This window comes from Gadus morhua, chromosome 1 (genome assembly GCF_902167405.1).
Source record: "Gadus morhua chromosome 1, gadMor3.0, whole genome shotgun sequence".
NCBI lineage: Eukaryota > Metazoa > Chordata > Actinopteri > Gadiformes > Gadidae > Gadus > Gadus morhua.
The window spans coordinates 10938552-10960506 of NC_044048.1; the positions used below are offsets into that span (position 1 = coordinate 10938552).

The following is a 21955-nucleotide window of genomic DNA, read 5'->3' on the forward strand; positions in this document are numbered from 1 at the left end:
GTTAAGGAAAATGTTAATGGATGTCATCTACATCGATTACAGATCGTATTATTTATAGCTTTAAAATAATGCTACTAATAATGATATAGAAATGTTATTTTTTTGTTGTTTGCAAACATCCCTAGCTACATCCTTTAGTTTTTGTGTTGTTAGCATTTATATAGACATTGTTTCTTTTCGATTGGTTTTTTAATACTATCTTACATTGCATTCTACTTTTTGCAGGATATATATTACAAACAAGACCGTTTGATTGGCGATTGCATACGTAAAGTGGCCTACAACTTATTCCAGAAATTTTTACAAACTAATATTTCCCTCTGCTGGCAAATGTTAGTATCACAAGAGCCTTTAAAAGAATGTGACTAATGAACAAACCTGTAAAACAATAATACAATTCACCATGCTTTCTTCAATTGTCTTTGATGTTACACACATGTGGGGTGGCTGAAAGGTGTGACTTGGAAATGGGCAGAAGGACACGCCCCCTAGACCACGAGCACAGAGGATAAATCTTAATTGCCTTGGTTGAAATACAGCGACACATAACGGTGTCTGGCCATTCCCCATTAAACCAAATGTCACTGTCGCCTCTGCACCAGTGTTATCCTACCGGGCAGGACGCGGCCACGTCACCGCCGCCCTAATAAATATACAACAACCAACACACCTTTAGCCGTGTGATGACCAAAGCAGCGTCTCCTACCTGCTCAGCGGCCCGGCCAATGGCAGCGCCTCATCTGGCACAGGCCGGCCTTGATACAGCCACCTATAAAAGCAGAGTTTATTGCGGGTCTAAGGGGAGGTGAGGGCTGAAATACACCGTCTCACTCTGGAACAAGGCCTCTGAACCGTGACGGGGCATCAATCAGCCCCATCCGGTGGACTGTGGCACATTCACAGCTGTTTCCAATCGACTCCAAATGTCATATGGCTTACAAACTAATACAATAGCCCTGTCCAGCAAAATAAAGACTGCATTTTAAATGACTTTGAATGAACACACCACGACTCATGCCACACTGTGTCTTCTTCCTCCTTACTCAGACCTTCATTTGAAGTTAATGAATTCATATAATAAAAAACATTTCGCTCCCTGTAATATCGTAAGATCCACCTGCTCCTCTCGGCATCGCCGAGCAGAGACGCATCCAAAGCCCCCCTCTTCTTACCTCTTCTTACGCACTCGTTTGAAACAGACAATAAAAAGGAAAAAACGTCCAGTAAAACACGACTTTGGCCTTGAAGGATGGATCACAGCACTCGTTCTTTTTATGGCGCCCATAATTCACCTGGCCTGTTGATTCATCATCGCCGAGCCAGGCATCTGGGAAGGCGGGGACACCTGCTGGGACCCCAAAGCGTCTGTGTGTGTGCGTACATTGGTTTCAGGTTGGGGTTGGCGGTGGGGGTCACAGCGCTGGGGATATATAACAAGGGATTGGGAGTCCTCAGAACATGCAGAAGAAGACTCGTCCTGACCCCCCTGGCAGAACCCCCCAGCGTGTCTTTGAGCAGAGCTCCCACAGTCCCAGAGAATCCAGCGCTATCAGACAACAGAAGCAGCAGCAGCAGCAGCAGCATCAGCAGCAACAGCTCCCTGCAGAGTCATGGTGTGCCACCAGATCCTCCCGTGGGCCCTCCTGCTGGTGGCCTCCGGGCCCCTGTGGGCCCATCCCATCACAGACTCGGCTGAGAGGCCCTACTCGGGCCCCGGTAAGTGGAAAGTAATTTGTGTGTGACAGAACGCCGGTGATACATTTTGGGGGAGGCAGTAAATCTCTTGTTTAGTACTTTGGTTAATTAAAGTGGGGCTATTAAATGATGTGTTTTAACGGGGGACATGAGATCTGGGGGAAAAGAGCTTCAAGTTATTAACTGAAAAAAAAAGAACAGTTTAGCGTTTCATCATTGTTCATTGTGTATTCCATAAATAATAGCTGTAGTAGAGCTCTAGTAAGAGTTCTAGTAAACATGAACTTGATTAACCTATAGGAGGATAGAGGCCTAAACAATGTGTCACTGATGAACTATGCCTATTGCTGATGTACAGTGTACTGCATCCAAGCCTCCACTGTGTTATGTAGTATTTCACTTCTCCATGGCTAGACTTTTATATTTTTGGAAGTCGAGATATCACTCACATCCAGTGGCAGGCACAGTGGAAGCCCTCTCCTGTACACAGATCATCCCATCACCATATGAACACCATATTTCTTCACACTTATGACTGTTGCATACTTACAAACCTTGCTGTTTTCCATGGCTACTTCCATGTATTGCTTTATCCATTTTAGCATTGGGGTGTGATGCGTTCCTTGCCTTGTGTGTTTGTGTGTGTGTGTGTGTGTGTGTGTGCGTGTGTGTGTGTGTGTGTGCGTGTGTGTGTGTGTGTGTGTGTGTGTGTGTGTGTGTGTGTGTGTGTGTGTGTGTGGGTCTGTGTGTGTATGTGTGTGTGTGTGTGTGTGTGTGTGGGTCGTGTGTGTGTGTGTGTGTGTGTGTGTGTGTGTGTGTGTGTGTGTGTGTGTGTGTGTGTGTGTCGTGTGTGTGTGTGTGTGTGTGTGTGTGTGTGTGTGTGTCGTGTGTGTGTGTGTGTGTGTGTGTGTGTGTGTGTGTGTGTGTGTGTGTGTGTGTGTGTGTGTGGTCGTGGTCAGTATCAGTGGAGGATCAGGGAGTCGGTAGTCTGGACGAGCTTTCCCTCTCCGAACAAACCTTCCCCCTGCAGGACCCCGCGGGCCTCCGATACGCCTCCCTGCTGGCCTCGGAGCTCAACAGAGAAGGTGTGGATACACAGCACACACAGACTCACACACATGACATGAACACAATAGCCACACACACAAAAAACAAAGCAACGCACACACTCACACAAATAAGCTTGCAGACATACACGACATTCATATGAGACCCACACAAAATCAGACAAGACAGGCATATACGCACAAAGATGGTGCAAATGTGTGTACGCACACACGCGTATTCAATTCTCACCACACACACATCAACAAGTTATCGCAGACAACATCACATCCATATAAACCACTGCAGAGATCCCCATGCTCCAACTGTGTATAATATCCTGTTCATTTCCACTGCATGTTTTATCACACAGCAAACAAACAAACGACTACAAATAATCCTCAAAAACACCCGACATTTTCTGCTGTTTGTGTCTTTTGTGTCGTGCTAAGCTATCAGAGGAACCGGTCTGCTGCCCAGAGGGATGAAGCGAGAGGTCGGTGGGCTATGGGTTCTCTCCTGCCGTGATAAAACAACACAAACCGACATGGTAGCCCAGACACAATCAACACGTGTGATTCTCACTCGCCAACTGTCTTGTTTCCCACAGGTCATGTTGGAGAAACAAAGTCTCCTTAATCCCTTCAGTCGTTTACTGGGCATCAAGAAACAGTTCCGGAAGAGAGGAGGGAACACAGAGTGCTTCTGGAAGTACTGCGTCTAGAACTACTGCGTCTAGTACTACTGCATCCAGTGCTACTGCTTCAATAGTACTACTGAATCCAGTACTAGTCCATCTCATACGTCACTGAGGACATGGCCTGTGGATGACTGGGCTTGCACTAAACGATCGCATTTGTTTGCACCCACAGAATCCTCCTGACACAAACACACAAACAAACACACAAACACACCTTTATGAAAAGACACTGTCTTTTCATAAAAACAATATGTTTTCATGAAAACTTTTTGTTATTTTATGAATTTAACATAATTTATTTTCATTTATTTAATTATGCGTTTGTATGCACAACTTGCTGTTAATGTTTGACAAATGTCCCACATAAAAATTCAAACTGAAAAAAAAAGTGATGCTTGGATAACTTTTCTTTACTTGAGTACCCAATACCTTTTTCTTCGCAGTAAAATACTGTATTAAGAGAATATCAAAGGTCAACCAATGAAATCATTGGGCTCAATGGTCCATTTGTGAAAAAAAAAAGATATCATTAAAAATATAAAAGGTTAAATGTGGTTTAAACTCTAGCTAAAGTCCTTGGGTCTGCATCTTGGATCACACACACACACACACACACACACACACACACACACACACACACACACACACACACACACACACACACACACACACACACACACACACACACACACACACACACACACACACAAACACACAACTCTGCTCCATCTCAGGATACAGCTGTTTCCTCTTCCAACTTGTGTGAAGAGGTCAGTTCAGAATTTAAACTCTTATGGGATTGCTGATGCAATGTGAGTAAACCACTTTTGAGTTGGAGTGTGTGTGTGTGTTAATCCATTAGTTTGATGCTGATCTGCACATGAGGGTTTCATTTCAGGCTCAGACTGGGTCAATGTTATCTTTAGTGATGAACAAAATGCACTGTTGACCAGTCCAACAGCAGACTTTAAACTCATTGTTGTCCCGTCTACATATAAGACCTTGGATCTTGGTGTTGAATAACCTTGTAGTTCTGAATCATCAATCAAGCTTGATTATAATGTTCTCTATAGCAAACAAAATGACTAAATGTCTTATTTTTGTTTTTGTAAAGCAGAGGAAACAAAATGACGTTATGAAACTTGGTTCAAGAATTTTCTTAATTTTTTTCTTGTTTTATTATTTTACAGCAGAAAGAATATAAAGCATTCAGAAAACATATTTCATATTTTAAGGGCATTTCAAAAACGTTTTGCATGGCTTCAGCAGCTGAAATCTCTTTTTTTTTTTACATATCCATCGAGTCAGTGACGCTTGTACATGCACAATTACAAAAATAAAACTTACAAACGAGAAAGGGTAAGAAAGAAAACGAAAGCAAAACATCAGAGGAACGAAGGAGGAGGAGGAGGAGGAGGAGGAGGAGGAGGAGGAGGAAGGGGTGAAACTATCAGGGTGGAAAGAAATAGGTTTGCAAAGCTGGGAAAGACGAGTAAGACAGTTATAGAGGAGAGGAAAAAAGATCTAACACTAGTTTACATGCAAAGTGTCGAGGACCCAAAGTAGGGCTGTATTTTTTTCTTCTTGGTTTTGGAATTGATGAAAACGTGCAGTTCGGTAAAGGGCGCCATATAATTGCTGTCCATAAACTATTGAATACTTGTCTTGCAATACTGGCATTTGCATAAGAGTAAGTCGACTACATGTGTCCAATCGTTTTAAACTTCACTAGGTCTATAGGTCTCCACAAAATAATTCTTATTGCTCTGTGTCCACGAGTGGAATATGTTGTGAGATAGTTTCTGTTGGTTTGCCCTGATGCCTACCGTTGTCTGGTTTTGGGTGATCAAAGGAGAACAGGAGGAAAGGCGGGATTCGCAGAACGTCGTGAAATCAACAGTAGATGAGTGAAGAGCGCCTATCAGCTTACCTGTCATCCCATCTCATAAAATGGCAGTAAAAACAAGATTTGCAGGTGAGCTTTCCATTGAAACTTGACTAACCCTCTCCGTTTTGTCTGTATAAATCTATTCCAAGACAACAACAGAAAAAACGACAATGATAAAATGGTTATAGAGGATTCTATGAAAAACATCAGTCAGAATACGACTACTTTTATTCTCTTTTTTTATACTGGTGTCCGTCGTCCAACACTGTTAAATATAATTTCACTCTAATCCCTATCCCCATCAACGTAGACCATTACTGCCTCGGACCAGAAAGCACCGCTTTCGGCCCACGTCGAATTTCACCACCTTCTGCCCTAAACCATGTGACCAGTAGTGTTTCCTCCTCTCCATGTCCGCACCCTGAGTTACAAAAACAAAAAAACGACTGAACTGAAAACAGGTTGTGAGGTAAACCAGTCCCTCGCGGTCCACTTTCTGACTAGACGGGTGTGTTTACGTATGTCTACATGTGTGTTGTGCGGTGTCTAGTGCGTGTGTCTGTGACTAGTAAAGTTCAGTACCGTACTCCTATACAGTCTCACAATGGTCTCTTACGGCGTCCGTGGTATTTTGTCGTTTGGGAACACACGTATTAGATCCAAATGTATATATTTATATCTTCTGTATAAAATCAACAACTGAAAGAAAAAGTCTAAAAAGTTGAAGCTTGCTCTAAAAACCGAAACCAAAAAAACATTCATGTCCTCCGCCATGCCTTGCCATGGAAACATTGGTCAAAAACTTCAAATTACTCCTTATCTTTAATTTGTGGGATTTCACCTTTGCCCTTAGGGTCGTCTGACCTCTGCCCTCGACTCAGTTCTGTGACACGTCAAACCAGCGCTGATCCTCTTACAGAACAATAAGTCTTTTAACATGTCTATCCGACTACCGATTCTAGGAAAATAAGCATGCTTTAGGTGCACTTCTGTCACCCGTAGTTTAACTATTTAACCCATGCAAGCGCAATAAAACCCTCTCCTCCCGCCACAACACTGCGTCAGCGAGGCATTCCGACCACAACTAGAGGATTTAGAGGCGTTTCTAAAGTCTTGTGGTTTTAACAAGCAGTTTCAGTAGAAAAGAGAGAAAATGGCAGAAACAGAAAGGAAAAGAAAGTAACACAAGCTTAGCTTTTTGACACGTCGTAAGTGGATGGGTGAACATGTTGTGTGTATGTGCTAGTGTTACGTGATGGTGGTGATGGGTTGATCGCTTCCCGTACTCCAGACAGTAAGGCCTGGAGTAACGTGACCTTTGTCTGTTTTCTTTCTGTATTTTTTTGTTCTCCCCAATAGTTTGAAGTTCAGGTACATTGCATGCACTTTGGATTTGTGCGGGATATGAGTAGGCACTTTCTACATAAACACTCGGGAGATAACGCTCACAAGTAAGGGTGGATGACAGAAATAAAGCTGGAAAGTCAATAAAAATCAATCCCATTTGGAGAAAAAAACACAGTCGACAGAAACAATAAATGCAAGAAGTTTTTCAATGGCACGTCAGAGGCAAAAGAATCATCCCTTTTTTTAGACAGAGAAAACACTTATTTTTCGACCTCTGGCATAAATACATGAGAACATTTGCAGTAACCCACAGCCCCCCCGATTGCATGTGTGTTTGTTTCAAGCACATGCAGGCATGACTTGATAATACTGTTTCAGGTGGCTTATAGCAAGCTGCTTTTGTACGGTAGCAACCAGGTTTGTCAAAACACAACGAGTTCAAGATCTACAGCGGAGATGGATGTCTCTCTAGCATGCTAACCTTAGCCCTGCAGTGTCTCTGCAGCGAGTGGGGATCCAGACAGAACCAGTTTAGCACCATTCATTTGAGTTGTGAGAACATCTATTCAGCTGTTTGGCAAAGTAGTACAAAACATTGCTACAAGGTTTTTTCCCTTTGCTCACAAACGAATAGCAATCTTATCCATGACATTTAGTAAAATAATCGCAATTCATGGCAGCCTTGTTCAAGATAAATTTACCAAGACTCAGAGACATAATTACTGTAGCGTCTGTGAAGTCCAATATCTGCTGCAATAAACGACTGAATACACGATGGCCCAGATATTCCCAAATGTCAGATTGTAATACTTAAGGAACCTATACGGCAGCCTTCTCTCTTGCTAGGTAGAAGGCTGCCATCAACGTACCGTTTAATGTGATCAAACAACCTGTTTCAGTGACACATTTCAATCGACTTTCAAAAATAGAATCAAATACAATGTCAAAGATGTACGGTCTTTGCTGTGAAAATCAAAGCGTATTCAGTGATGGCAAAACGTTTGGGATCAGGATGGTGTTAATGGAGAAGACATGGGAGACTCAACGTTTGTCGGTGTGTGTTGTTAAAATGTGACTCCTTCTGCATTGTTTGTACCATTGAGTTATTGTTTGTCAGCCAGCTGTGAGCTTTAGGTCATTCACGTTGGTGTGGATCTAAATTATGATAATCGGTTCTGCTAAATAAAAATAAAATATATATTAACTTAGTTCTCTTGTTCGGTAATATAGCATTCACGTTACTTGGCACCAATGGCAGAAGATTCTTGGTAGCCTAAAACAAACCAAAATAAATTAAATAAAATGTAAACATAACCATACTTGTTGTAAGATAATTTTGCAGGTATCTCCTAACTCTAAATACACTATGGTTGTTTTTTTGTACTTTTTCATATTGCATTAGGTCATGCTTTAGCAAAATGTTCTTCTTAAGAACAATCAAAATAAAATAAAATACTCTTATAGTGAAATAGTTTTAATCATTTTACAGAGCATAGCCACTACTGCGTTTCTTCTTGTTTTTTCTTTTGATCTGTTCATATTTTTCATGCATGTAGCTCATTTTTATCCCAGGTATTTACACTATATACAAAGAATACAACCATACTTTTAGGCATCCAAACAAAACTATACAAATATTTTGTTTTTGTCGATTACCTATTTTTGACCCCTTTTTAATGAATAAAATAATATATCTCTAAAATACAACCCCCGTTTGGGTAAATGTTAACTTTTCTTTTTTTTACCCTACGTACTTTCAGCCTTCTTTATGTACAGAAACCGCTCAATTGTCAAAAATATGGATTTGTCACACCCCTATTTTGGGAGTAGCTTAGGGACACCTCAAAGAATCTCTAAGACGTCAAGGCAATGTATGTGATCGTCCCCTCAGGAGCCCTCCTGAGCCCTGAAGGTCATTTAAAAGAACAAGTAACAACCTTTATGACAAATAACGTTTACAACACAACAGAGGCAACGTCGATTATTTTCATATATCTTCCTTTTTGGGTTCTCGTAAAAAAACAAATTAAAAAACGACGAGGAAAAACGAACGGAAAAGAGGATGAAGAGGGAGAAGGGAGGAAGGAGACCACATCGAGGGAACTCAGAACAATGGCGGGACCCGTAGAGGAAGAGGAGGGGGAGGGGGAGGAGGAGGAGGAGTTGGAGGCGGTGGGCGCCGGACCACCGCAGAACTGGTACTCTTTAAAACAGAACGACCGAATCACAAGCACACAGGCAACAATGCTTTGCAGAGTCATGCAGTTTCCCTCGAACGGGGTCGAACAACACAGAACCTCCGAGGATCACACGCAGAGTGTACATCGGACGCCACGGGAGATCCACTTCAAGTAATAAAGCAATAATGTAAACAATGATGTCATGACGTTTCCTAAGAAACGGAAAAATAACCACAATGCCCTCCCCTACTTGGTTTCTGAATGGGAAAGCCCCTCCTACATTCATATGAGGCTCCGCCCACTTGGACGGATGGGGCGGGGCGGAGCGCAGTGGGACGTGATGAGTTGTTGAAGGGTTGAACTGAAAGCACACGTCTATGGCGGTGGATGAGAGTTGACTTGTGCAAATGGGTCAATTGGTTACCAATGTGTTTGGTTAAGAAAAGAAAGAAATAAAACTCCAACACCCACAACTGAAAAAGATCCATCACTTCGAAATAGTTGTAAAATACAAGAGTAGAGCTCCTATTGTTTATCTTTTTGTCTGTGTTTCCTCAATGGTCCTCCACGCCCCTTGTCCTCTGACACATTCGTCTCTCGTCCCGCCGTCTGCAGAGAGTGTTCATCTTCCCGTTGCGACATCCGGAAAAAAAAACCATAACGCACACGCTCTTCCTTTACGTCGGAAAAGAGCACGTAATCCATGAAAAAGTGCAACAGAAATGCCATGAAGCAAATGTTCTCCCTCCCCCTCCCCCCAGCCTTGAGTTTGTAGTCCGATTAGAGTCGCCGCGATCCAACAACTGAAATCAAGTCAGTGGGAACCAAAGGAAATGTGTTGAAAAGAAGAATTGGGGCAGCAGTTACGAGGACTAGAATCCGATCACACTGCGGTCGTCGCCGCAGCAGTCTGCATTGACACTTTTGTTGTTGTTGTTGTTTTCGATTCCCTTTGTAAAATACCCGGGTACAAACGGAAAAAAAAACAAAAAGAGGGGAAGAGGAACGGAAAAAAGGAGTCAGGAGATGGATGTCACACGGCGAGGGCGTTCTCCTGCGGGGTCTCATGTTCCCTGGCCCTTTTCAATTCTTTCACTCTGAAACACAGAGACAAACAGACAGCTGTGAGCCCCCTGGGAACACACACCAACGCGCTACGCACTCAGACACGCCGGCCCCTGGTCGACAAGCTCCATGTGGGGACAGGACAAACGCGGCTACGTTGCACTGCGTCCTGCGAGGCTAAAGGCGCTTTGGGGGAAACAGAGTGGTCAGTGGGGGGGTTAGGAACACAGAGTGAAGACACAGGAACACGCAGTGGACACTTCAGTCGGATCGCTTTGCCCTTTCAACGGCGTCGTGCACAACAACACGAGACCATCAACCTGATGATTATAACTCTTAGTACCTCACGTTGGTTACAAAATGTTATTTTGTTGTTAGAGGTAGCCAATGGAAATGCCTGGCTACACATTACGATGTAAACGTCCGTATATGAGTGCGTGGTTGTGTAGTTGTGTGTACCAGTGTGTATTAACTGCTCTCTTATGTGAAGAATTATGTGTGGCATCATAGTCAAGTGTGTGTGTGTGTGTGTGTGTTTGTGTGTGTGTGTGCATGTGTGTGCGTTTGGAGCTGTGCACCACTGTGAGACAGTTGTAAGTGTTTGTGTCTCTTGTTTAAAACAGTGAGATCCCAGGAGGTCCATCCTAAACCCACGCGTCGCACTGTCTGCGTGTCTCATTGTTGGGTTCTGTCTGGCGACGGCCTATATGTTTATCAGAGCACTATGGCCTCTATATAGGATGGTATACCACACACACACACACACACGCACACACACTCTGAGCTCACCTGCTCTGGAAGCACAGAAACCTAGTTCAGCACTGCCCAATTATAGACTGTGGGAGAAACCACTGCAACGCAGGCTTGTTCAGCGATAGTACATAACAATGATAAAATGGGGACTGCTCCCCACTGTGTTGGGTTCCAATCCAAATGCTGGAAGATAGTCAGTAAACTGATCCATGATCAGGGGTTGTTGATTAAGTCCTATCAGATGGTAAGAATACAGGGGAGATTAGTAGACCACCAGCTACCATTCCAAGCAACAGTGTGTGTATGTGTGTGTGTCCGGTGTGACCTGTGTGAATTCTGGGGGGGAAAAGGAGACGTAACGGTCAGAGGACAGATAGACATCTGAAGCCGGCCCATAGCATGCCTGGAGGTCAAGGAGCAAGGCCAAAAGGTCACCACTCGACATGCAACAGAACAAAACGCATGTATCCCTTGATCCGTTTACTGTTGCATCTTCATGACCAAACAACAAAAGTCAAAGGACAGATTATTTCAAGGAGATAAAATAGAGGAAGAAAAGAAGTGTGAAAGTAGAAAGGTAGATAAGGATAAAGAAGTAGAGAGAGAGTGAGGGATTAGAGGGAGAGGCCTGTTTGTGTTGCGGTGATGTCATTCAGAAAGCAGTGGTTAGTTTCAGAGGAAGGTTTACGTTCTGCGCTAAAGCTAGTGTTTCTCAGTCCACCTGTGGCTCCAGTTGGCAGCCTTCATGCAAGCAGGCATCAAGCAACAGTGATGGAGAGAGAAGAGGGGGGAGATATAGATATATAGAGAGCGAGAGCGTGAGAGAGAGAGAAAGAGAGAGAGAGAGAGAGAGAGAGAGAGAGAGATGAGACGCCCAAGAAGGAGCTCACTGCATTGGCGAAGAAGGGAAAGGTTGAGGGGTGTAGAGACATACAATAGAGAGAGAGGAGAGGCAGAAAGAGAAGAAAGAGAGAGAGAGAAGCACGAACTGAGTTGCTGAGGCTGCACTCACCCGCTTGAACAGTCTATGGTCCATCAAGGGGCTTGGCGTAAACAGCAAAACAATACCAGACAGCTATTAGCACACAGTAGGCACTGTGGACAGGGTTAGGGTGGGGGCAAGGACATAGTGGCAGGCCAAATACAGTGAGGGAGGGAAGGGGTGGGGGTGGGGTGGGCTAGCGGGTTGGGAGGAAGGCAGGGAAGGCATGTCTCACCCATCTGAACCCATACCCAACCCCCCCCCTTCCCCCCCACAAAAGAACAAACTAGACTAAAGTTGATATTACGGGTTTTTCTTTTGAATGTGATGTTGTCCAACAACAGTGGGGATCTATCTACATTCCCAGTTCAGATTGATCCTTGATTGGTTTGCATGCATGTGTGTGTGTGTGTGTGTGTGTGTGTGTGCGTGTGTGTGTGTGTGTGTGCGTGTGTTTGTGTGTGTGTGTGTGTGTGTGTGTGTATGTGTGTGTGTGTCTGAAAGTCAGAGGTAGCGCCTACCTGTGGCGACAGCGGCGCAGAAACCTCATGATCTTCCTGGCAGCTTGGTCCTGCCTTTTGGTAAGCAGACTGCTTCTACAATACAAACACACACACACACACACACACACACACACACACACACACACACACACACACACACACACACACACACACACACACCAACAGAAACAACGGGATATTACAATTTACCAAGTCTGTTTATAAATACCAAAGCATCCCATGTCAACAATGCTAATTAACTTAGCACTAATTTAACTAAAGAACATCTTAGCACTTGAACACATCAAACTCTGGTAACTGTTTTATTTGTTTTATATCTATACATATATATTTATGTTGCAAGAATGCTCACAAAGAGCCACCCTTTTGCGTCGTGCATTAACATTGTTCTACGATCATATATGGCCTTGAGTCATACAGTATCCTCTCCATCGTTGATCAGCATTACAACACACCCTCCCCCCAGAATCAGTACCTCAGCTTGTGTTGCACGAGGGCTGCGGCGGCGGGGCCGTGCCGGTGGGGTCCCAGGCGGCCGGACTCGCGGTAGCTGCGGTAGCACTGCTGGATGAGGACTGCGGCCCGCCGGCTCTGCTGGAACTTCTTTTGCTCGTGGTAGCTGCGGAACTTACTCTGGATAAGGATGGCGGCCTGCGTCATCTTCTTGTAAAGTGCATACTATAGTGACAAAACAAGACACGCTACGTCAGGTGCGGACGGCGCACGCCAGGGCACGCTTCTGTGGGCGGAGGAGGGGTGGGTGGGGTTGCAGTCTATGTAACATGAAGACATTGGTCCTGATGCTAGGTAGTGAGACACTGTTAACAAATAAGGGGGGGGGGGGGGAGTGTTACCTTCAAGGCTATCCATGTTAGCTTGTAAACAGAGAAATAGTAAAGTATGGTGAATCACACACTCTCATGACCAAAACAACATCAACCAAAACAACAACAACAACAACAACAACAACAACAACAACAAAAACTGTGGCTTCAAGATAAATAGCGGATTGATTTGATTCACTTTTACTCTTTCAAGTCTTCCTGTCTGTCTGGCAAAGTGCAGCTCCGTTGACTACGTCCGTGGAATATGACATTAAATAGAATGATGGTCTAGCCGCCCCGTTCGTTACCCTGGCTGGGGGGAGGAGCTACGGCCTACCTGTTTGTACTTCTTGTAACAACGCTGAATGACGGCAGCCGCAACTTCCTGTTGCTCTCGGAGCGGGCGGCCCTGCAGGAGACAAGAGAGGTTGCAGAGGTCAGGGGTCGCGTCTGGGGCAGCCCTACTGCCGCAGAGGGCGTGTGGGTGACACTCCCCCAGAGTGAGACCAACCCCCTGCCGGAGGGCATGTGGGGGGGTTGGGGATAGGGGTAGGGGTAGGGAGGGGAGGGAATAAGGAGCTTTTTGGCAGACCCTCCATAGTGGGCAGGTCTGGAGGGCTGGATTCAGACAAAATGAGGTCCGTGTGGGTATCAGCCTGACAGGAGGGCAGAACAGATGACAGTGAACCGTGTTTTAACATGCGGAAAAGTCCATTAATGAAGAGCGCCGCAGTGGGGGAGGAGGTAGGGTGAGGCACGGGGCAGAGAGAGAGAGACTGAGAGAGAGAGGAGCTAATAAAAAGCAAGCAGCAGCAGGACCTTAACACTTCACTTACAGAGAGAGATAGGGAGGGAGGGGGGTAGAGAGGCACTGATCGATAGGGAGGGAGAGAGAGATAGAGCCCAGAGCACGCCCAGCAGGGGACGGTAACAGGGCTCTGATTGGAGGCGAGGACCAGGAGGCGGCGCGGTCTTTCTGTTAAGCAAGGCCATGCTCTGCTCAAGCCATCGTTTCCATGCCGAAACCACAGGTACAGACGACCACATTTAAGTGTTTATGCTTTTTTTGTGTGTAGCTTCTTGTGTATGAGTCAACAAACACAGAGAGAGGGAGAGAGTCAGAGAGAGAGAGAGAGAGGGAGGGAGAGGGAGAGACAGAAGAATGACTACAACCACAACAACAACAACAACAACAACAAGAACAACAACAAAATAAAAACCACAAGACCTTGAGGCCCCAGAAGGCGTAGAGAGTGAGTGATGCAGCTGAATAACACTGAATACCAAATTCACGAGTGCAGCGGCTGCTGCCACACACACCACTGAGCAGCCCCATTCATCACGTTTGCAAAACGTCGTCCAGGGGTACGTTCCTAAAGGCCGTGTCCCAGCGAGGAACACGGCGTGTCCTCGCGTCCACTGCGCGCCCCCCCCCCCGCTCCCTCGTTGGTGGGGGGAGCGGCAAGGGGTGGGGGTAGGCGGCGTGCCCGGCTAAGCCCGGGAGGGGGGGGGGGGGGGGGGGGCCTGTATACCTTGTACTTGCGGAAGGCCGTCTGCACCAGACGGGCGGCCTCGTACAGCTCCCGCTGCTCCGGGTCGGACAGCGTCAGCTGGGCCAGGTCCCGCTCCACCTTGCTGTTGGAGGCGTTGATGAACTCGCTCCAGTCGGCCGGGGAGGGCAGGCCGGGACGCTCCAGGGAGCCCTCCCGCGGCGGGGACCCCCCCGGGCTCAGGCCCGGGTTGGAGGACGGGCCGAGGGGCTCGTTGTACAGCGACCTGAGGGGGGGGGGGGGGGGGGGACACGGGGGGGCGGTTACACTGCGGTCCCGTCACATGGTGTGGGGGGGGGGCCATGTGTGGGGGTGTTTATGTGTGTGTACTTTGTGTTGTGTTTGTTTGCTTTATAAAGGGTATTGATATTCATTAAGTGTCCGTGACACATTTCCTTCGGGACAATAAAGACAATATATCTCCTCTCACGTATCTAATTCATTCAGACGGCCTTATCCGTCAGCAATACTACTGTTGAGTCACATGGTACACACTTTTACCCACAGAACCTTACAGTGAAATAAGATATGCCCAATACATATTTAAAAAAGACATTTGATGGTGGATGCTGGTATCTGAAGCACTTAGAACAATTACAAAGTGAACACATTGTTTGCATGTGTGGTCCCATTGGGAATCGAACCCTAGCCCACGTATCGTAATCCAATGATGCACCAGTTGAGCTAGACGGGATGATCAATTTGTTTGGTGTACCCATGGACAATTGAAAAGGATTATTCTCACACACACACACACACACACACACACACACACACACACACACACACACACACACACACACACACACACACACACACACACACACACACACACACACACACACACACACACACAGTGCTGGCTCACCGTAGGTGGATGATGCTGGGTAGCTGCTCCACGTCTCCCAGGTAGTTTGCCAGCCAGCTCATGGTGTTGCTGACCCCCGTGGTGTCCAGGGGAACCGAGTCCCCCGCGCTGAAGTTCTCCCTCTTGATGCGGTCCGGGGTGGCCTCGATGATGTGCTCGGCCAGGGACATCATGTTCACCTGGGGGGCCGGGGTGAGCACAGAGTCACATGGGGGCCTCCAAACCGTCTGCTCGGGGATATTGGATGTTTATGCATGGCTCAGGACTGCCACCATTTATCATGTGGATGCAGGGTAATAGTTTCCTAGGTCGCGTCGTTGCCAGCAAAATAAAGTTATATATATACATTATATATATATATATATATATATATATATATATACAGGGTTCTCCCTGTTATTCTTTCGAATAGGGTTGTCGCGACAAAGGCTTTTCTTTGCAATATCACGTAGGTGCTTTATGGAGGAAGTCAGTGGTTTCGGGCTCCACTCCTGGTCCGAGTCTGACTCTTTAGCGCTTCAATGTAAATCAGGCCGCACGTCAGGCGAGCCATGGAGCTCCGTGTGCGGCAGCGCCGTGCCGTAAAAGAATATTACACGTCGGAAGATTCGATTTAGCTCTTGTTCTGTGTTCAATAACACGAGTGGTAATGGACGGCGCTGTGATGCACGAAGTCTGGGATGTGAGCAAAAGGTTGTGTTCAGTGGCAGAAGTCCTAACGGCTGTACGGCGACGCCGGTGTGCTCTGTTTGGAAACGACTCCCGCTTAAGGTCCAATGAAGACACACTGCTTCCATCATAGAACCGAACCAAATTGTGCAATAGTGCAACGTTTCAATGAAATTGCACCGCAGTACTATCGCTATTGAAGAATGCGCTATTCTGGAGGACCAAAAACAAATCGTAAATGGAGGGCATTACCCAAGTAGCAGCCTTTTATTATAAGTATGCATTTGATATAGGAAGAGGAGCGCTAAATGTTGGTTTGTGAGGAAAAAGATGTCGAGACGCTGGTGGTAAAAATATAAAAAGACCCTCTTTGCAATAAACACATTTTATAACTTATTTAACGTGAGTGAATGTGTTCAGATGAAGGAAGACTAATGGATAGTACGAGACCAAGGACATTTTCTGATCTAATAAAGGAGTGTGACCAAATGAAAAAGTAAGTGGCGCCAACACCACCAGTAGAATGAGTGGGTCTAGAGCCCTGATATGGAACTGTTCCAGAGCTCTCAACGAGGCATCATGATAAAATAAAGGTTATAAAGATATATCAAGGGTCTGTTTCTTTTAGACACAAGAGATACTCTAAAGTCAGTGTCATTCAGAGAAACGCTGTACAATTTTGAACAGCAAGAAGAATTACTGATTTGTTTTAAAGTGTGTGCAATGTGTAACATTGCACACACTTTTAAGGCACAAGCTCATTAATTAAAATAACCTGGGCATATCTGCAGCGAATGCTGATCGAAAGTGAATTAAATAATGTTATCAGTAAAATCACGTCCTATTAGATATATGCTATAAAAAAAAATCCCGCCAGGCCGTTTCTAACTCTTTGTTTTCCAGAATCGTACTATCAACACTCAACCCCTCCCACTCATGCTCAGCTGCAATGTTGAGTGGAGATAACCCTATACAATGAGTTTTTGAATGCTGAAAGTCTCCTGCCTGCTACCTGGGAGGGGCTCAACATCACTCATTCTGACTTCAAACAGTTGTTGTTGTTGTTTTGGCATCCATAATTAATCACGCTAATTAATTACCTTTTGGGAGGGATTGACCTGAACCTCAACACAGAGAATGAAGCTAATATCGTTTTTCGGTAGAACTCCCAAAACGGCATTTCAGTTGCTCCAGTCAAGCGGTGAGATGGAGATGGATGGAGAGAGAATTCCTTGGCTACAGCAGTGGATCAATGCGGGGCAGTTTATTGAGCAAGAAGAGTAGAGGTCAACGGCGTGCCAGCTCGGCCTGATGGGAGTCTATTTATGTTTATGTTTGTCGGTTTTCCCTCATGCTGGGTAAAGAGCAGCCGGCCTGCTTCCGCTGTCAACTCGGCTAAATCTCACGGAGAGCCTCTACGGTGACAGACTAGATCAATGTGGAGACTTCCAAAAGGCCCACTGATTCATTCCACACAGGACACGAGCCCGCAAGCAAACCAGCGCTAGTCGTACATGATCACCGAACGGCGTGTGTCATTCTAATGACATCTGTAGGACACCGGTGATTTAAAGTCCTCCCATAAAACATGAAGACACATCTCTTGCCGCTGTAAAACCGAGGGGGGTCAAACCCATCTGCCCTTGGTAGTGCTAACTCTGCACTCATCCTGTTAAGTGTTCCTATAAAAGCCCACAACACCGTAATCATCACAGTGTGGTGGGCTCCTATGGTGTGCTGGTGTCATGCTTCTGTCCTGACCTGGAGGTTGTCCATCTGCGTGAGGCAGTCCTGGCTCTCCAGGTCCTCCCTGTAGGACAGCAGCTCCGTGTCCACCATCTCCCGATCGGCCATGGCCAGCATGCCCAGCTGCTCCCTCTGGCGTAGCCGGCCGGCCAGCTTCTCCTTGCCCAGCCCACCGCTCCCGCCGACCCCCGACCCCTTCCTGCCCGGGCCGCTGTTGGAGAAGCCGCTCTCCCTGCCGGAGCTCCACCGGGCCGTCCCGGCGCCGCCTGCCCCGGACAGGCCCTCCGACGACAGGCTCTTGGGGCTGGAGGAGAGCTTGTGCAGCTGCTGCTGCTCCAGGCTCAGCGGCACCGACATGGCCTTGTCGGGCCGCACCTGGAACAGCTCCGGGTTGGGTTTGTGTTTCTTGGCCTGCGGGAGGTCTCTCTGGCTCTCGCTGCTGTAGTAGTTGGAGGGCTCGGACCTCGGCCTCCGCAGGTCTGCAGGGGACACACAACATGTCTTAGAGGAGGCATGGATAACGTATCTTTCTCCCAGCGCAACCCCAATTAAATCTGTAAAGTGTTCTAATAGGGCTTGTACATGTCGAATGCACTCAGGATGTTTGTTGGCGCTACTCTAATCCTAAATCAATGGGATGCACCGTAACCTAGGCTAATGAAAAACGTTGTTCCGCCAGGTCTCGCATGAGAGACGCTGTGTAAGTTACACACACGATGCCTCCCTATAATGACTAATCATTTCACGATTAATTACTAAACAATGACCAAGACCCATTACTGCCAACGTTATAATTAACATTCGAATCCTCCTGTCGAAAGTGTGGAGCGAGCCTTATCCCTTGTAACCAGGCGTCCGACCGCGGGGCTCCTGACCTAGATTGGGGTTGGCGTTGCTGGTGGTGGTGGTGGTGGCGCCGCCGCCGCCTTTGGCGCCGCCCGACGTGACCAAGCCCTCGTTGGCCCAGCTGACCATCCAGCTGTCGGTGGTGGGGGGGGCGTCCGGGGCCGAGGAGAAGGACATGCGCGTAGTGGGGGGCAGGGGGGCCGGCGGCTGCTGCTCCCTCTGGAGCTGCTCCAGGCACTCGGCCAGCTTGGTGTGTCCGCGGGAGCGGGCGATGGACAGGGGCAGGCGGCCCAGGGAGTCCGGGATGGCCAGGGCTCGCCGGTCCCACTTGTACAGGACCACCGCCGCCTCCAGGTGACCCAGAGCACAGGCCCACATCTGTGGGGGGCAAGGAGAGGAGCAGGAAGGTCAAGAGAGAGAGAGAGAGAGAGAGAGGAGGAGTAATGCTGACTGTGGGTGATCTTAATGGCCCCGCTGCCTACCGCTGCCCCCCTCTCTAATAACATGCCGGTAATGCGGCTGCACCTCCTGTTGCTGCTGTTTAAAATGCCTATTAATAAGGCTTTAAATGCAAGGCTGGAAGAGTTCTTACTAAGGGCGTGCAGGAGAAGTGGTCCACGTTGAGGGGGTCCACCTCCAGCTCCAAGTCGATGCTGTCAGAGTGCTTGGTGCTGGTTTGAAGAGAAGCAGAAGAACAAGGTGTCAATCTCACAGCTCTCTGCACACAATCCGAATGGCGGCAGACATCTGCTACGCCCGTGCAACGAGGCTGTGCGGGGGAGAGTGAAGCCCCTCCTTCGTACCGCCACTTGATGAGCGTCTGGATGAGGGTGGCGTAGCCCTGGCCGGCGGCCAGGTGCAGCAGCGTCATGCCGCGGAACGTCTTGGAGTGGATGAGGTGTTTGGACTTGGCCCAGCAGGCCCTGCTCATCATCTTCTCGCAGACCACCACCACACGGCTCTCGAAGGAGCTGCTGGCCTGGCCCGAGCCCGACACGCACTGAACACACAACAACAACAACAGCAACAACAACAACAGTGAGGAGGCCATTGATTTTTGATGTGAGCGGATGTGGGTAAATTGATGAATAATGTAACCACTATTGAACTAACATCTAGAATGTACTTTGTCGTGACTAAATAGGCTAGATAAATTCTTCACTCTAATCTGGGATCCAGAAGTCAAACTATGTTATAGAAGAACTTCTGTGAGAACGGTACAGAGCCTTGTTTCCTGCAACAAAATATTCTAAATGACATAATTTAGGTAACATCTGATTTGTGAGAGTGCCTTCAACCCCAGTACACCTACAGTATGTGCATCGTGTCAGCAGGAGAGGGGCATTGACCTCCAAGGTTCCTCCAGAGGTTTTCTGAAGGCCCATTTGAACATTACATTACATTACATTTTGTCATGGTTACCTGCTGTGACTGGCTGCTGTTGCCTCCACCTCCACTGCCCCCGCCTCCGCCGACACCACTTCCTGCCCCGCCTGTCCCGGGCCCCGCCCCGCCGGCCCCGCTGCCCTGCTGCTGGCTGGCCATCTCGGCCATCCTCCTCTCCATCTGCTCCAAGCGCTCCAGGATGGACATTCTGAACTGGTTGTCTGGCGGGGAATAAAAATAAAAATACACATCAGCATCCAGGAGGCATCCGGAGAGAATCAACCACACACTGAGCTTTGCTGAAACCAGCACAAATAATACCACATCCTGACAAGATAAACGACCTGATATCGAGTGCTGTCAGCCACACCACATGTGGTGAAAACGCCGTCAAAGTTTGCCGTCGCAGACAAAGCCGGCCTTAAAACGGGGAGATGTGTGAAACACAATTTCAGAGCATGCACCACAAATTCCCCCATGGATCTCTCTGATGATGTGAAGTTAATTTTCCACTTTCCGCTGGAAGGCACAAGAAAAAAGAAAAGCAAACGGCTTTGAAATAATCATTATTAATCTCCCGAGAACGCCAGTGATAACAATAACATCAATCATTAACTCCATCAAAACAATCGGCTTTGCTAAAATAACCTTTAGAGTCCATCAATCATCCACTAATGGCTCCCAGTGCAGAGCTTCAGCCTCCATCTCTGCTCCACCACTCCATCAACCCCCGCCGCAGCACACTAACACAGCCCGGCGCGATCGGCCGCTGGAAGGAAGGCGAGGAGAGAGGTATCCACCCCTTTCAAATGGGCCTTCAGAAAACCTCTAGAGGAACCTTGGAGATGAATGCCCCTCTCCTGCTGATTAAGTATAGCCCATTACGGCCAGGCCCTGACGTCCCACCTGCCCACCCACCCATCACTTCCTTCCTTCCAACGTCCACGCAATGTATATGATAAGTGGGTCGAGAGGCCGACTGTACAAAATCAATCCATCTTTCCAAAGTCCTTGACAGTAGCAGCGTTCCTGCTCCTCCTCCTCTGAGGAGGTCCTGGAGGTGTTGCGATGCTGGATGCCAGAGTGTTATCAATGCTCTGCACTTGGTTTGTGTCATGGATCAGAATTCCGCCATGAACTTTTGGGACTAAGAATTTGCTGACATTATTATACACAAAGCGCACATTGTGGAAATATGGAACTAAATACGTTGCATGAGGCACTTGAGGGCACTCAAAACTGATTTGATCCGCTTGAAACACTGCAGTCTGACCTTCTGCCCTCACCCTGTAGACGGATCTAATGCTGGTGGGCCGGGCAGACCACCAGACCACACATCCAAGACGTGCATATTAGCGCAAGACAATCGCACGGGAACATGTCGTCAAACACACACACACACACACAAATGTGTTGAGGTCAGTAATACACACTTATTCAATTTAATATGAATACACACAGACGCAGGCGGGTGAAGACACATAAACACGTGCTTACACGTACACTTAAGCACGCACACAGGCACAAATGCATACACACAAATGTGTTGAGGTCAGTGATACCCACATATTCAAGCATATATTGGACACATACACACACACAGTACACTGTACTGTACGCCGTGCACAGACATGGGCTGGGCACAGAGAGCCCACTGCAGCAGGGAGTGCAGAAGACCGCATTAGCATTCCCCATTTAGCCAACGTGGGGCCGTTTCTGTGGCAACCTGCTGCCGAGCGGTAACTAGGCGACAGCAACATGCCTGTGTGTGTGTGTGTGTGTGTGTGTGTGTGTGTGTGTGTGTGTGTGTGTGTGTGTGTATGGTCTGCCAGCGTGCTATTGGCTTATTGATGAATGGGAGGAGAGGGACTCTAAGCACCGGCACAAA

General features: G+C 47.2%; 2 protein-coding genes across 10 annotated transcripts in view; one reads left to right on the forward strand and one right to left on the reverse strand.

Moving 5' to 3' along the window:
* Positions 1–1415: 1415 nt before the first annotated feature.
* On the forward strand, positions 1416–3663 carry LOC115539943 (urotensin-2-like). Its single transcript, XM_030350849.1, has 4 exons — positions 1416–1716; positions 2655–2780; positions 3192–3235; positions 3350–3663. Exons 1-4 carry the CDS (start codon positions 1611–1613, stop codon positions 3461–3463), a joined length of 390 nt encoding a protein of 129 aa, XP_030206709.1. The 5' UTR covers positions 1416–1610; the 3' UTR covers positions 3464–3663.
* A 1024-nt stretch (positions 3664–4687) lies between these two features.
* The window catches only part of camta1a (calmodulin binding transcription activator 1a), a 300236-nt gene continuing 282968 nt past the window's right edge, over positions 4688–21955 (reverse strand). For 4 of the 9 annotated variants that reach the window (XM_030350902.1, XM_030350861.1, XM_030350895.1 and 1 more), the window contains 13 exons: positions 20104–20288; positions 19485–19681; positions 19274–19352; positions 18711–19059; positions 17851–18314; positions 15421–15599; positions 14535–14778; positions 13340–13411; positions 13033–13053; positions 12654–12856; positions 12176–12250; positions 11685–11715; positions 4688–9951 (listed from right to left, as the gene is read on the reverse strand). In XM_030350902.1, coding sequence (XP_030206762.1) covers positions 9919–9951; positions 11685–11715; positions 12176–12250; positions 12654–12856; positions 13033–13053; positions 13340–13411; positions 14535–14778; positions 15421–15599; positions 17851–18314; positions 18711–19059; positions 19274–19352; positions 19485–19681; positions 20104–20288 — 2132 coding nt within the window. In that variant the 3' untranslated portion in view covers positions 4688–9918. Of the gene's footprint in view, positions 9952–11661; positions 11716–12175; positions 12251–12653; positions 12857–13032; positions 13054–13339; positions 13412–14534; positions 14779–15420; positions 15600–17850; positions 18315–18710; positions 19060–19273; positions 19353–19484; positions 19682–20103; positions 20289–21955 lie in introns of all 9 variants that reach the window. The other 5 variants (XM_030350928.1, XM_030350879.1, XM_030350920.1 and 2 more) reach the window with 4 other exon arrangements.